At 42.4% G+C, this 15,523-nt stretch overlaps 1 protein-coding gene across 12 annotated transcripts in view; it reads left to right on the plus strand.

Moving 5' to 3' along the window:
• The window catches only part of adgrl2a (adhesion G protein-coupled receptor L2a), a 91,220-nt gene extending 75,977 nt beyond the window's left edge, over nt 1-15,243 (plus strand). For 3 of the 12 annotated variants that reach the window (XM_086263410.1, XM_086263414.1, XM_086263411.1), the window contains 9 exons: nt 4,995-5,086; nt 6,320-6,364; nt 6,653-6,679; nt 7,398-7,566; nt 7,765-7,893; nt 8,653-8,749; nt 10,308-10,436; nt 11,135-11,152; nt 12,913-15,243. In XM_086263410.1, the coding sequence (XP_086119536.1) occupies nt 4,995-5,086; nt 6,320-6,364; nt 6,653-6,679; nt 7,398-7,566; nt 7,765-7,893; nt 8,653-8,749; nt 10,308-10,436; nt 11,135-11,152; nt 12,913-13,754 (1,548 nt within the window). In that variant the 3' untranslated portion in view covers nt 13,755-15,243. Of the gene's footprint in view, nt 1-4,994; nt 5,087-6,319; nt 6,365-6,652; nt 6,680-7,397; nt 7,567-7,764; nt 7,894-8,652; nt 8,750-10,307; nt 10,437-11,134; nt 11,153-12,273; nt 12,327-12,912 lie in introns of all 12 variants that reach the window. The other 9 variants (XM_086263415.1, XM_086263420.1, XM_086263416.1 and 6 more) reach the window with 8 other exon arrangements.
• Nucleotides 15,244-15,523: the final 280 nt, after the last annotated feature.

Raw genomic sequence — 15,523 nt, forward strand, 5'->3', positions numbered from 1 at the left:
CTTTTAACATATTTTCAGGCGAGAAAGTAGTTGTGTAAACATCAAATATCTGCTCGGTTTATCAAGATATCCCATATTTGCAAAAGTGCTTCGACGTTTTCAGAGGCGTCTGCTACCCACCAGCTCGACAGCTAGCCGGGAGCTCGAGGGTTACTGATGCGGCCGAGAACGGCACAACTCCCGGCACATCATTTTCAGATCACCGCGGAGTTTCGCTGCTCGGGTTAAACGTAATATATAAGTCACTTAGACAACCTAAAAATGTTATTGTTGGGCTTTTTTCAGTGTTTTGTTTGTTCGTGAGTAAATCGGTTTGGCTGAGATTAAAGTTCTTAGATTAGATAAAATAAAACTTTATTAATCCCCCGGGTGGGTTCCTCCTTGGTTTTCACACAGCTGACTAAACGTCAAACAGAAAACTTATTAAACAGAAGTATGAGACAGTCGAGAATTTACACCAGTGTCTGGTTATATTTTAGACAGCAAGAAGCAGACGGCCGAGTTTAATAAACTCCACCGAGACAGCGGTGACGCTAATCAGAACTAGACCGTCCAGTTTCACGCCTTTAAATTTTAAAGGCGTGTTTGTGTGTGTGTTTATACAATTGCTATTATGTTTGCACTTTATGTGTAATGTTACTGACTGCAGAGATCAGTAAGATGTGTGTATTTTTTATTTATTAGTTTTATTTATTTAATATTATTTTTTAATTGAATGACTGTCTAGTAGTTCACAGATGTCAAAAAACTGAGTGTGGTAAAGCCACTGATTTTTTTTTATGTATATTTCTGCAATCTGCACATTGTACTGACTTTCATTTTAATGTTTACACCAGGGTTCCTTGTCAGCACTTTATGCTCAGATGTTTGTAAGCTAAAAATAAACTATTGTGTATGTTCAAATATACTGTTGTGATTGAAGAAGTTAAATAAAAATGTCAGTCATCAATTCATGCATCACCTCATGTCATCATAACAGAGGTCTGTCTTCCAGGAAAGAACAGTTTAAAATTAATGTAATATAGTATTGGCCATACTATATGATGTATTGCTTGTCTTTGTTTAATAATACAGAAGACAAAGACCTTAAAAAATAATCGCATATCGCATCGCAATCGCAATATTGGGGCAAAAAATCGCAATTAGATTATTTTCCATAATCGTTCAGCCCTAATACTGACAGAGTGAGGAAGGGACCAAGAGGGTGAGATGAAAGAGATGCAGGAGGAAGATAAAGGGAGCAAGATGGTTGAACTGAAGGGAAAAGTCAGCAGGATTTTTGCTCCAAGCCTTCCCGGTGATGACAGGTTAATTTTGCGCCACAGACAGATTACGAGGCGTCCGACGTTCCCCTCTGCCTCTCACTGCCTGACAAGCATCAGCCTTGATAGTGTACTTTAACCTCACTTTTACACAATTTCAGGAAGTCTCATATCACAGATATTACCTGATGACCTTCAAAGGTATGTGATGAGGGAAAAAATTATGTTAACAATTGGCTGAAATTGTCCATTTTACAGCACACGTTGCAAGCCGGGGTAATGTTCATAGCTCTTTTTTGTATTTGTCTGCCTGTAAATAGCGCACGACTTTGTCAGGAAGACGGAGAGCAAAGGCATCCCTTCTGTTTGGTCAGGGTCCGCCAAGGGTGAAGGACATATAGCATATAATACTGACATATGTCCCATTGAGACATGCAATTATTTACTGGTCATGACATTATTATCTCTCGCTCCATCAGAGAGGCTCAGAAGAATAAGACCTTCGGGAGTCTTACTTCCCTGCGCAGGACCAAAAAAAAGAAATAGCAGGTGGTGTGCCTCACATATATCCTCTCAGCTTCCCACATCATGTATTGCTTTGCCCTCGTGCACACCGAGGGATAAGGAAGCTCTGCAGGCTCGTCTTGCTGCTGTGTAGGGAGGATGGGTGGTATTTGTTCAGTACTGTGTTCATTATCCAAGCTAATGGTTGGTACTGTATCTACAGATGCAGTGACCTCTGCTGAACATCAAGCTGACACTGAAAATATACTAGAGAAAAGGGTCAGCCGTGTCAAATTCCATCGAGTCCCTGCACACTATTGGCAGACTGCTCCGAGTTTTCAAAGTAAAGATGCAGTGGCCGTACTCTTTGTCTGTGTGGCAGCAGAATAAGTAAAAGGCAAATCTGCACACTGGATTGCATTTCACAGCTTTCTCACAAACAGGCGTTGGCTTAGGAATGGAAGAAATGGTGCTCACTCGAAAAGGGTCTGCGCTGGATTGAAATGTCTCGGAGTAAATGCTGAAATGACTTTTTCTTGTTTTCAGTGATTTTCCTGTCTTTTTTCTTTCCTCCTCTCTGCCTCCCTGCTTTGAATGTGTGAGCTTATAATTGAGGAAAAGCTAACATTGTATTAAAGCAAACATACATTTCTCCCTGTCTCAGCAAATGCTCTGTCAGCCACACTGGAATATGTTTCCTTTCCCTAAATTGGACCCTCATTGTTTTCCAATCGAGTGTTGCTCTCATAATGATTTGCATGAAAAATATTTCTGCAGTGGAAATGATGATCGGGATCCCGGTGGTGATGACCGCAGAGATAGCATCATGACCCTGTGAGGAGCTAATGTATTGTAGCAGAGCTAATATGTGACAGGAATGAGGTTTTGCTGCACTGGGCCGGGCCTCGCACACCGCTCCTCTGATTCTGTGCAACAATTGACTCAAAAAGACAAAGTACTGTGGAAAGGGGCATCTCGGGGGAGCGTGCAGGAGCAAGGTTTGTCTGCACCATCCGTGACCCTGGTTTCTCTACAAATTGGCTTTGTCCTTGTCAATGAAAGACAGAGTTAGAAGGCGAAAAGGCACATGAACAGGAGAAAAGGAGAGAAAACAGTGCTGCTTTGGCTTATGTCTGGATCCCCACTTGTCACCCAGACCATGTTTGTGCCAAGTAACACCAGTTTTGACCTAGGGTGGTCATGTTTTGTTTTGTTTTTTCTCAGCCTTGTGCTTTCCCCCCTCATTTTTCCTGTAGTTTTTGCTGCCGGATGAAACGCTTCCTAAATACTGACTGAAAACAAAAGCTGAGAGCAGGCATTTAGATCCTTGTTCTTAGGCAGAGGTTGCCCTGCTTCTGGGCACAGGGGGTATTAGCTCCATGAAAGGAGGAACATGGAAGTAATGAGTGGTGGGGGGAGCCATTAGCATGCTTGAGATAACTTCAACACAAGGCCTTTTGGATCATGACACGTCGCGAGCAGTTCTTATCATCTGGACAGCTCCATCTGCACCTTTAATATTTTATCCCCAGCAGTTCATTTGGAGTTCAGTGTGTACACACACAGTCCGCTTCAGAAAAAGCTTTCTCCTCAGTCCCAGTGTGGCAAGGTGCTTCTGCATGGCTTGCAGTGATGATTCAGAGACAGAGTGAAGGATAGAGGCAAGACAGCTCCGCTCTAGCAAGAGGGATCCCCCGGGAGGGGCTGCGAAAGCATGTCGGTGGGGGTGGGAACATGTGCCATGCTGCTAGGTTACTTTAAAGTACCGTGTCCCTCTCCTCTGTCTCATTGGATCCATGTCACCACTCCAGGCTGTGTGAAAGGGTTTTTCAAAAGTCCTCGTCCTCGTGTCCCCCCACACCCACACGCCTCCCCTCCCCCACACCCACACCCACTGTCTGACTCATGCAGACAGGAATAATGGCTGATCACGGTGAAACAAAACATAGTTTCAGTGCCGTCTGTGATATGAAAGGTTTGCATTTTTTTCCTCTTCCTCTCTTGCCCCTTTTTCTTTTTTTTACAGTCGGGCTTATTGTGAGTGGCTCCATGAGTTGATTGCATGTGGAGGGGTGATGTATTGACCACAGGTAGTCTTTTGATAGCAGCGTGTGTGCACCAGAACACTGAGAAAGACTGAATGGCTGTGGTCTGAGTCCAGCTCACAAAGGTCCCTTGCATTGGCAGTCCGTCTCCATTTTTCTTTTGCCAGTGCTGCAGTGCTCTAAAGACAGCGTGCTAACGCCAAAATGCACTGTTTGGTTTTCGTCCCTACAAATGTTTTACTTGCATGGAGCTTCTTTGTTACGCACATGGCACTGACGCCGCGTACACATAAATTTGTCTGCCGTGTTTCTGGTGTTTGATCCTCTTATTTGCTCTATTGGAGACTCACATCTCAATTTCCCTTTGTAAGATATTCCTTGACATCATTTATACATGCCTGGCTTTCAGCACAAATGCACTTGGGTTTGTCTGAGTGAGTACATGTACATGCTGCGTCAGGTGCTAGTTTGCTCCAGAATAAATGTTTTTGAGGTAAATTATTTGGAAGGGCTCCTTGCTGGAACATGCAGCCTTTGTGTCTCTAAATCACAGTATTGATTTTTTTTTAAAGGTAGCAAATAAATGTGCTCAGAAACACAGCGCATAGTATCCCTGTCTCAACCTGATATGTGCCACTGGTTCTCTAAAGATTTAATACATTAAAACAAGCAAGCAACAGCCTCCACACGTCTCCCCTTCCTTCTCTCTCTCTCTTTTCATCTGGCCACAAACAGGAATCGAACAAAATACACCACGTTCCCTCAAGCCTTCTGTAGCTGGTTATACCTTATAATATTTCACTATGTGCATAAAATGATATGCAGTTGTTTTGTACACCAAGAGGCTCTCATTTCTTCTGCTACTTTTCATTCCCTTCTGACATTCCCAGAATGGTGCTGTGTGGCTGCCCCCCTCTTTTCTTTTTTTCCCTTACAGTGATGGATTTTAATGCATTTCCATGCTCTTATTGATATAGAATGACACTAAATTTGGCGCCAGTCGGCCCCGTCTGAGACTAGCTGGAACGATAGATGTTTATTGGATTAGTCTGTGGACATGCAGAGTTGAAGGCTCTCCTCTTTTAATACTTATGGGAAAATTAACAGGTTTTTTTTCTGTGCGTGCTATATCTTCAGTCATACATCTTCATGTATTAACACTGCCATTACTCTGTTTTGACAGCTCAATCTCATCTTCCTGGTGATCACAATGTACAAAATGGTGAAGCACTCCACCACCCTGAAACCAGACTCTAGCCGACTGGAGAATATAAAGTAAGTGAAGCGTCATCATATGCAGAACGCCCGCACACTCCTCCCACTTATGAGCAATCTAACACCGGTGCCACTTCCCCCGGAAAAACCACAAAGCCTCTTTTAGTGTTAAGTTGTTGTTTTTTCTCCACCTCTACATGAATTCTTTTTATTATTTATTTATTTTAGGCCCAATTTTAAAATGATTCATAGAGACTTTACTATTTTCACTGAAATTACTTTTTTTTTGCATCACCATGTTGTGTATAATCTGTGATGATGACTACACATATTCTGTGACTCATATTTTTCATGCTTTGGTGTTTTACTGCAAACCTGCAGCCACAGAACTGCTCTGGCATGACACGCATCACTGTAAGGATGCTGCGTAACCGTTCAGCGTCGGCTCTGGCAGGGTGGGGCGCAGCCGAACAGCTACCATGTGTGCTTGAGACTGGAAAATGTCAAAGTTTTTTCATATTTATATAAATATATATATAGAGAGAGATGCCAGCTTCTAATCCTAAAAAGAAAAAAAATCTGCCACCATCTCAACACCGCCACACTCCGCCTTTCCTCTTGTAGCCGCTGCTGAGTCACCGCAGCGTGTAGCTCAGCGTTTTCCAAAGCACTAATTACAACTGCTGTTGTTTTTGCACATTGTATGAAGAAAACTGATATAAATATATATTTATTGCTGTTTACTCCAGGGCCTTGTTGGTTACAGTCCTGCAGTCTCATGCCATTTTGCATTATTTACATTATATTAGTTTGTGTTTCAACCTCCACCACGCTGTGCGGGAGCGGCGCTTGCTGCTTTCTTTTTCCCCCCGTCCAGTGTTTGTTATTCTTCATCTTTGCTTAATGAATGCGTGCAACAACACAGCTCTGTGGTAAAACCGCAATCAGAGAGAACAGTCACAAAAACGCCTCACTTAGTATTCTAGGTCCATTTGAGATGGACTCACAGCAGAAAGCATTCACTGAACTTCAGATTGTTGCGCATTTTGATGTCGGATGTTAGAAATGATTTCTTTCAAGCTTGTTTGTACTGAAATGCACCGTTTGCCTAATCGCTGTTTCCTCTGTGATCATTTGTTTCCTGTTGTCGCTGTTTTTCGTGCCAAAGTTTGATGCTGAAGTCAGACAATGGTCGCTGCATGTTGCATGTGAAGCCAAAGTTAACGCACACCCTCTCCTTTCTTTTTCTTCTGTCATTCCTCTCTCCTGTCTCTGTTCTGCAATCCACACCAGTAATTATCGCGTTTGTGACGGCTACTATAATACAGATTTGCCTGGGTAAGCTTCTACTACGCACCTCAGATAATTTTACCCACACAACACCACCCACGAGTAAAGGAGCATAAATGCATATTCAGCTACAGACAGCGAATGTTCTACATGTAATTGAATCATCAACAGCAAAATATACAAGTCTCAGTTCTTGTTAGATCCTTTATTTCACTGCCTCCCGTGATTTCCCCTGAATCAAAGTTGACGATATCTTACTCAAATGCCGACTAACCCAAGCTGTTATGCGCTCTAATCTAATTGTGTTTCTCTCTTCCTGCCTGTCATGCTCTCTAGCTATGAAGATAATAAACGGTTTATCAAGTAAGAACATGCTGCCCAGAAGTCGTCTCCTCAGCTTCTAGTTTATTCTCTCTATCCCACGTTATTTTTTCGTGCCTTTTTGTTCCTCTTTCTATCATTTCCTTTCACAAACTGCAGCTTCTAAGCTTCTCATCCACTGTCTTTGTGACCGGTCACTGCCACCACGTCCATCATTTTTGATCCAGTTTTGTTGTCGTTGCTGTTGTGTGTTTGATCATCGAACCGTGACCACTGTTGGTGTGCGAAGGCTCCGCAGGACCTTCGCACACGAAGCAGGGAGTTTTCCTTGAACTCTTTCCACGTCTGCGTAGCTTCTCCGGTTCTGGTAGCGCACTCAGTAGATGAATATGATAGTGTTTGTTGCTTTTGTTGAGTTATTTTTAAACATGTCGTGATGTCTTGTGATAGCGGTTGGTGTGTTTCAATAAATAGAGAGGTATAAAGAGAAAAGCGGGTCAAGCTTTTGCTTGTTTCTTGTCTTGTCTGAGGGCAGAATCTGCACGTGTGAGGATGGAGGGGTGGGGACAGCGGGGAAGGGTTGTGAGGACGTGTGTGTGTGTGTTTTCTTTTTCATTTTATTTCATTTTCCTCCCACCTGGTTTTTAGCCTTTTCTACATATTTCATAGTGGAACCGGGTGATTAATATTCCAATCACCGTTCTGTCACAGAACCTCCCTCATGCTGGATTCGTCCTGTGTCTCGTTTGTCGTCCCTCAGATCCTGGGTCATGGGTGCTTTTGCTCTGCTGTGTCTGCTCGGTCTCACCTGGTCTTTTGGGCTCTTCTTCATCAGCGAGGCCTCGATTGTTATGGCGTACCTCTTCACCATATTCAACACCTTCCAAGGAATGTTTATCTTCATTTTCCACTGTCTTCTCCAGAAAAAAGTAAGTAGTCACTCTGCACTGCGTACGGTTTTTCTCTGTCAAGGTGAAAAGCAGAAGGCTTTTGAGCAGTCAAGGCCAAACCTTCAGCTGAATTCACAGATGCTGATATAAAGAACAAACACTGCCTCATTCTGCTTCTTGTAAAGTCATATGTAAAGTCAACATTGTATTTAAACACTTGGCTGTTTGCCTGCGTAGGTCCGCAAAGAGTACAGCAAGTGCTTCCGCCACACGTACTGCTGCGGAGGGCTGCCGACTGAGAGCTCGCACGGTTCTGCGAAGACTTCCACCACACGGACCAGCGCACGCTACTCCTCTGGCACACAGGTACACCGGCACTTTTGCACAGTGAGAGTCTCGCCACGTGCCAGGATAAGATGAGAGCGCGACGTATCCTGGACTCGTCGTGCAGCTCTGTTACGTTGTTAATAACCCCACTGTTTAAACGACTCCTCAGGAAAATGTACTTTTACTGTGAGCACAGAGAAAAAGCACATTCTGCATCTTAACCTCAGAGGTAGATGAGAAGACACAAACATTATCCCACTTTTTTACAAGCAGCATCCGCTGTACTGCATGAGTACCTTTCTTCTGTTCTGGCCCCTTTAGCTCTTGCTTTTATCCTTTTTCACTAACGCCATGTGCATGGGGAAGAAATACATATTGCACTGTTTAAAGAGCATTGCAGGCACTTTTTACTACAGGGAGAGCCAAAATTACAAAGAAGAAAACAGCAACTTTGTCCTCGCCTTATCCGGTTCTTATTAAAGGCTAATAGACCTTAGCAGACAATACCTCCAGATGTAATGTGCTTATAGAGAAGCATCCCCGTCTCAGTATAACCTCCAGCCTATTGTAAAGAGTCATAACTGGAGCTGAAGTTGTTCAGAAGTTGACTTACATAAAATTAGTTTTTGAAAAACTCATCCAGAGGGATTGAGCAGTTACTACTGCCCTTGCCTCACTGCAGATTAGTAGGTTTGTTTTATAGTGTGTAGCACGTAGAGGGAAATCGAATGAAAGTTGATCTGAAAGGTGAACGGGCTTGTTTAAAGTCCTAATGGCTGTCCCTTGTTGACCTGACAGAGTCGTATCAGGAGAATGTGGAATGACACCGTAAGAAAGCAATCTGAGTCCTCCTTTATCTCAGGTGACATCAACAGCACCTCCACCCTTAACCAAGGTCAGTTCACACCTCATTTCTCTGCACATGCACACCTATGCACACATTTCATCATCCAGCTAAAAATACCTCCTTCAAGTTCCAATGATCTCACCAACACCGTCTAGGGTCCTACTCTGGTAATCGTAATAAATGATTCAGCTTGAAAAGACAGAGCAGTACGGTTTAAAAAAAAGATTTAGGTCTTTAGTGTGGTCTCCCTGTTCTGCCAGCAAAGGATTACAACAATCCATCCTCAAATACTCTGTGAGCTGTCATTCTGGCCAGTCATGTCAGTCTTAAATTGGGGCAAGGCTGGAAGAACTTTTTTCTAATTTAAGTGCTGGCTGTCCAAAGTTTATACCAAAGCTCAGGGGAAACATAGACAAAACTTAAAAGGCGGGGAAGGGGTGGGGTGCAAAGTTTTATTTTCGGAAAATCTTAACATTGCTTTAAAAAGGCGGTTTGTAGCCTGGCATGTAAGGTGACCTCTCTTACTTTACAGTGGGAGGGAGAAAAAAAAACTGTCATTTATTATTTAGCTTGAGCACAAATATGATGATGAGAAGATGATGTTCAACTCTGGCTGACCTGGAGTGCTTAGTGTGCTGTTAGGCTTTCTGCTGCTCTCTGAAATGGCTTTCCAAGCATGCGAAGGGAAAGAGGGTTTACACCGAGGTAGCTTAACTCCACTCCCTCCTCTTGACTCCTGTCTCTGCTTCTCTTTGCGGTCACTTTTTTTTTAAATTTTGCTGTCACTTGTCACAAACTACAACATTACACCTAGTGCTTTAAAACACATTTTGGCTTGCTGATACATCAGCATCAAAATAGAAGTCTTTTTGGGGGGGCGATCAGTATAATTTCCTGGAGATGTTAATGTAAAGGTTGGATATTGATCACTCTGGGGTGTAGCTGCCTCGTTACCCTGGAGAGACAGTGCACTGAAGGATGGCTCTATCTCCTAGAAGCACTTCCCTGTCATTAAAAACATCCCTGGAGACTTCTCAACCTGACAGATGGCATTTAACACAGGTGATAAATGGCAGCCGAAATACCTCAGATCCTTAAAACACACTGCAAGCTGAGGGGGGGGGGAATGGAAAGAAGATGAGCTTTTGGAAGAAAGTGGCAAAAAATTAAGACTTAATAATAACTTTGACTTGGACGTGTTCGCCTTGGTCTCTTGGGAGCACTTATGTTTGGACCTGGTCCAACAGCAAAACCTCTGCACAATAACAGGGTGCTGTTTTTGGGAGGAAAATAATACTAATAACCGAGCTTGACTTAAAAAATGCGAGAAGTGTGAAAAATTGCAGTAATGAGCACAGCTGTTTCAAATGTTAGTTGGTAAATAAATGGGTTATAAATGCTTTTCAACACACGTAATGAACTAAATAACTGAAGAAGGACAGCACAAAGTTGAATATTTTTGCTCCTCAAACTTTTCTCTGTACGATCACTACGTTTCAGATTTCGCGTAAAAAGAGAAGTGACGCCACACGCCTCTCTACACAAACTGCTGCTAATTTCCTTGATCTCTTTTTCTCAATGCTCCTCTTCTGTCCTGCTGCTCCAGGAATGACCGGGAACTATCTACTAACAAATCCTCTCCTGCGACCACAAGGCACTAACAACCCTTATAACACCTTACTGGCTGAGACAGTCGTATGTAACACTCCCACAGCTCCAGTGTTTAATTCACCAGGTGTGCTTACTTGATACTTTCACCTGCATTCTGCCTGTTCTTCTGTCTTTACCTGCTCTCTCCCTCTTTTGTATCTCACTTCAGTGTACGGCACGCTAAAAGAAAAGCAGGATGTTCGGCAGTATCACCTTTCCTTCTGAATCACTGTCTCCCAAATGCTTGACACACTACATAGTGAGAGAATGTGTGTGTGTGTCTGTGTGAAAATGCACACATTTTCATGCACGCCAGAGATTTTTGTGGTTCGCCTCAATAGAGTCTCATATGTGTTCTCGTATTTCTAATATCCATACTCTGCATGGGACGTGATGATTAAGATGGGAAAGAGATACTACACGTTCTGCCTTAAAATAATGCAAACTGTGCAGCCGCAGTATAATCTGCATGATTATTATGATGAATTCTCCTGAATTGAACAGGTCGTTTGTTAGTTTTGGTTTGCTTCAGAGGGAATTTTCCCCTTCAAAACACATTAAACTGCAAGAAAAAATCATGCAGCGTTGCATTAGTAGCTGCATACACATGCAGACTTTCACAGATTGCTTTACTGTACAGTTGGTGGTGACTTTTGAGCATACACCACACTGTAAAGACTGTGCTGTGATTATTTTTATATATATCTATATATGTATTCTATTTTGAAACTGAAATGGCCTCCTTTGTCATGCTTTGTGCTTTTCCCTTGTGCTTCCTTCTAGTGACCTACAGAGAGACAAGTATGGGAGTAAAACTTAACTTTGCCTATCAAATGTAAATTTTTTTCAGCATGCTTATTAAAAAAAACCCAACAAAACCCCGGCACAATCACTGGTTCACTTTAGGCCATTAACACACACTCAGTGAGCAAGCGGTTCACAAAATTATCTACCCAAATTTGAAAGACAATAAAATATCAAATATTCTTCCAGAGCTTCTAAATGCTTATTACTCTGCTATTGTCTCTTTTGCTTAATTTGAGATTTAACCAAAACAACATGTGTTGCTTTTTTTCTCCCCGTCAGAACAGCTTTTGTCAGGTTTCTTTTTTCTTTTCTTTCTACCTTTTTTTTTCATGTCTTTTCTTTTCTCTCCAGTTGCTTGTCCTTGTGTGGTATACAGCAGTTTCAGTGTCCAGTAGTGTCCCCGCACTGTTTTTCCCCAGAAACACCCGTCTGGACACTAAATTGCCGTCTAGCGGGCATAAACACATGGATGTCATGGCTGCAGCTGTTCAGCTTTAGTTTTCCTTCTTCATACTTTTTTTTGAAATTTCCACAGAATCTCTGTAAAATCTTTCCCTTTAGTCACAATCGGTCCACCCCTCCTGGACAGAGACATAATGAATTGCCATGGACATTGAATTAATGTTATAATTAAAGTGGTAGCAGAGTTCCTTTATCTCCTTTCTCAGTCGTGGTATTACAAATACATTTTTCTGCTGCTTTCCATGACCTCCATGCTTTGAGAAATTCCTAACATGACTGAGTCTGACCTCAGCAGCAGCTGTTTTTTTTCTTGAGCTGTTCTGCTAGTGACCGGAGTCTCACTGGGAACTGTTACTGTGACGGATGCCAAGTGCCGAACTGCGGGCAGGCTTTGACCTTTGCCAGCTTTGGGTACACAAGCTGCCAACTAATGGACAGCAAGTGTACCGACACAAACACAACTTAAAAAAAAAACGACAACAAAGCGGCTGCTGGCAGTTAGCTCGGAAAACTAAAAGCTAGCCGATGCTTAATTATTTCATTTGCTGAACCCTTGCTCTTGCTAAGTTGCAGTTAAGACCGTTACATTTTGTTGTTCTTTTGAGTGATTCTTCATGTTACAATAAATCATTTTACTTTCTTTTGTACATCAGCTGCTCTTAGACCAGATAGCCTGAGCAGACAGACATGATGTGAGTTGTCTAAAGTGAGTCCTTTCACCTGCTGTGTGTGGTGATGGTGGAGTGCTGCTTGTGGGCTCCCCTTGTAGTGGGAACAAAGATGGCTGTCCCATGACCACTTTCCTTTTTCTGTCTTATGTCATCGTTTGCCATCTCCTTCCTTTTCTTTAGTTCAGCACATCCAACCTATTAGTTGCTAGAAAACCTTTAAGTGTCGTAGCTTGCCCGTCTGTGGCTTCATACATGTGGACATCCACTTTTTGCCCGGTGTGTTGTGATGGTGATTACTGTCTGTTTCTTAATGTTGTTTGGGATCTTTTTCACATTTGTGGCAGAACTAAGCGCACAAACCCCTTCCTGTTTGTTCTTAAAGCAGCTTTTTAAAAGGGAAAGTGAAAATGTATATGTGAGAAAGTAAAATGATTTCTCGACGCAAGTGATGCATGCCTGCGTATGCTGAGGATTGTGCCTAACTAACAGGTTTACGGCATGGCTTTATTTGACCTCCATGTGAAACTGCATCCTAAACAGCATTAATGCTCTGTTTTATTCCCCCTGCTGTTATTGGTGTTTGACTAATGTGAAATCCCCTCTATTTGCCTTTCCTTCCAGGGCACTCACTGAACAATGCGGTGAGGGACACAAGTGCAATGGATACTCTACCGCTAAATGGTAACTTTAATAATAGCTACTCGCTCCGTAATGGGGACTTTGGCGACAGTGTGCAGGTAGTAGACTGCGGCCTGAGTCTGGACGATGCTGCCTTTGAGAAAATGATAATCTCCGAGCTAGTACACAACAACCTGCGTGCCTGTAATAAAAGCCACCAACAGCAACAGCAGCAGCACCACAGTTTACATCATCCACCCCACCACCAGCAGCCACCGCAGTACCACCATCACCACCACACGGAGCGGGCTCCGCCCAAGGTGACGGTGGTAGGTGGAAGCAGCAGCGAAGATGACGCTATTGTGGCCGACGCTTCGTCTCTGGTCCACGTGGGTGACACGGTGGGCCTCGAGCTGCACCAGGAGCTGGAGGCACCTCTCATCCCCCAGCGGACTCACTCGCTTCTGTATGCACCCCAGAAGAAGGTGAGGACCGATGGGGGAGTCGATACGTTTGTCAGCGAGCTGACACCCACCAATCCCGATGATAGTCTGCAGTCCCCAAACAGGGACTCCCTGTACACTAGTATGCCTAATCTGAAAGACTCTCCGTACCCCGAGAGCAGCCCTGATGTTGTGGAGGACCTGTCCCCCTCCAAAAGGAGCGAGAATGAGGACGTTTACTACAAGAGTATGCCTAACTTGGGGGGTGGCCAGCAGCTCCAAGCCTATTACCAGATAGGCCGAGGGAGCAGTGATGGTTACATTATTCCCATTACTAAAGAGGACAGCATCCCTGAAGGCGACGTACGAGAAGGACAGATGCAGTTAGTGACAAGCCTTTAAATGTATTTAAATCATCCCCAGACCGTTCCCAGCCTTCCTGCAGCCCTGAACTCTTGGAGGACATTATAAAAGGGAAGGGAGGCATTTTTCTTTGTTTTTTTTAATGGGGTTTTTTTGTTTGTTTGTTTGGGGTTTGTTTGCTTTTTTGACGAGAGCTTAAAAGCCCCGCCATTTACACTTAGCCATTTGCAAACCTACATCTCCATTGCCATCTTCTTTTCATGCCACCCTTCCTAACTTCCCTGCAGACCAATAGACTTGGAGCACAGCTATGGCAGTGCAGAGTTTTAATGAGACTGTACATAAAATGCAGAGTTAAATTTCAATTTTAAGAGACAAGCCAACTATGTATTTAAATGTGCTGCTGCTGTTGATTAATTGAGAAAATTTTAAGGTACGAAAATTTAAAAAAAAATGTAAAAAAAAAAAAGGAAAAAAAAAAAAGGAAAAAAAGAGAGAGCGAGAAAGAATCAATACTGGCTACATCCAATCAGCAACTTCCCAGTCAAAAGGCTGTACATACACTCCCCAACAACCTAGCTGAAGCCTGTTTTTTTCTTTTTTGTTTTTTTTTTTTTAAATATTGTATACAGAACAGTACCCCTGGACCAGGACATGGACATGTTTGCAAAATGTTCCTGATCAAACTGTTAGAAAAGGAATATAAGGTCCTGATCGGTCTCCATCACCATCAAGTTTGGATTGTATAACCACTAGCAATCAAGCCCCAGGCCTTATATTTTCTCAACTGTAACTTGAACTGTTGTCAAGGAAAAATGGCTAAAATATATATTTTGTTGTATTGCTAGTGTAAAATAAAAAAATTCAATGGGAAACCATAAATATGAAGAAACCTTATAATTGCAAAATCTAACGTTTGAGAGACTATTGTGTAGAAGTTGCACATATGTTATACAGTGTGTTTATGGTTCCAACACTTCATTCATGGTAGTGCGTTTGAACGTTAAGGCTTATAAAAAGAGAGATCGAGTCAACTAATTACAAAGATGCATTATCACCTTTTCCATTTGTGAACAGTGTTTTTTTCTTCCATCGATATCGCCCATGTTTAAATATGTTTATTTGACTTTGCCATTTACTTTGGTAGAATGGGAATGCAAAAACCCCAGTTAAGGTGACTTATGCATTGCACAGTTTTTTGTGTAATTCTGGCAGATATAGATCTTTTTAAGTAACGGCAGAGTGGTGGGCAAGCGCAAATGAAACGAGCGACTTTGAACAATAAAGTTCCTATCATAAATGTAGTTCTTCCGCTTGGGTTTGGATATTTTATTTATTAAAATCTTTCCAAAAAAAAAAAGAATAAATAAATGGGAAATGTGTGAATATTTTCCAGCACTGGTATACATGCTGTACTGTAGCTCATGTTTTTTATGTAAACATGTTACCAAGGGGCTCTTCACTTAAGACTGATGTAAAGTTCAACACTTGTTTAACAAATAAAATAAATGTGAGATTTTTTGTCAAATGCCAGTTGCTTTTTAATGGTTTGTGGTTTTGGTACTATTTGAGAAAAAAGCTTTTATTATTTTGCTATGGACAAAATACACTTTTGACTCAGGTTACAAGTTAAGTCCCGAGCACCTTGACAGGTAAATTAGTGAATTTATTTTCTAGAGCGTTTATTTGCTTTCTTTTCCTGCTATTTCTTTGCTAACTGCAGAGTTTAGAGAGCGCGTATGTGTTATAGAGAAGCCAAATCTTTCCATGTGATTCAAAGATGAGAAACTCAGGTAGGAAAACTGCAT

Source organism: Aulonocara sp. 'chitande type north' Nkhata Bay, linkage group LG15 (assembly GCF_057382095.1).
Source record: "Aulonocara sp. 'chitande type north' Nkhata Bay isolate Kocher_YH1m ecotype deep benthic linkage group LG15, A_spYH_male_GT1.1, whole genome shotgun sequence".
NCBI classification, from domain to species: Eukaryota; Metazoa; Chordata; class Actinopteri; order Cichliformes; family Cichlidae; genus Aulonocara; species Aulonocara sp. 'chitande type north' Nkhata Bay.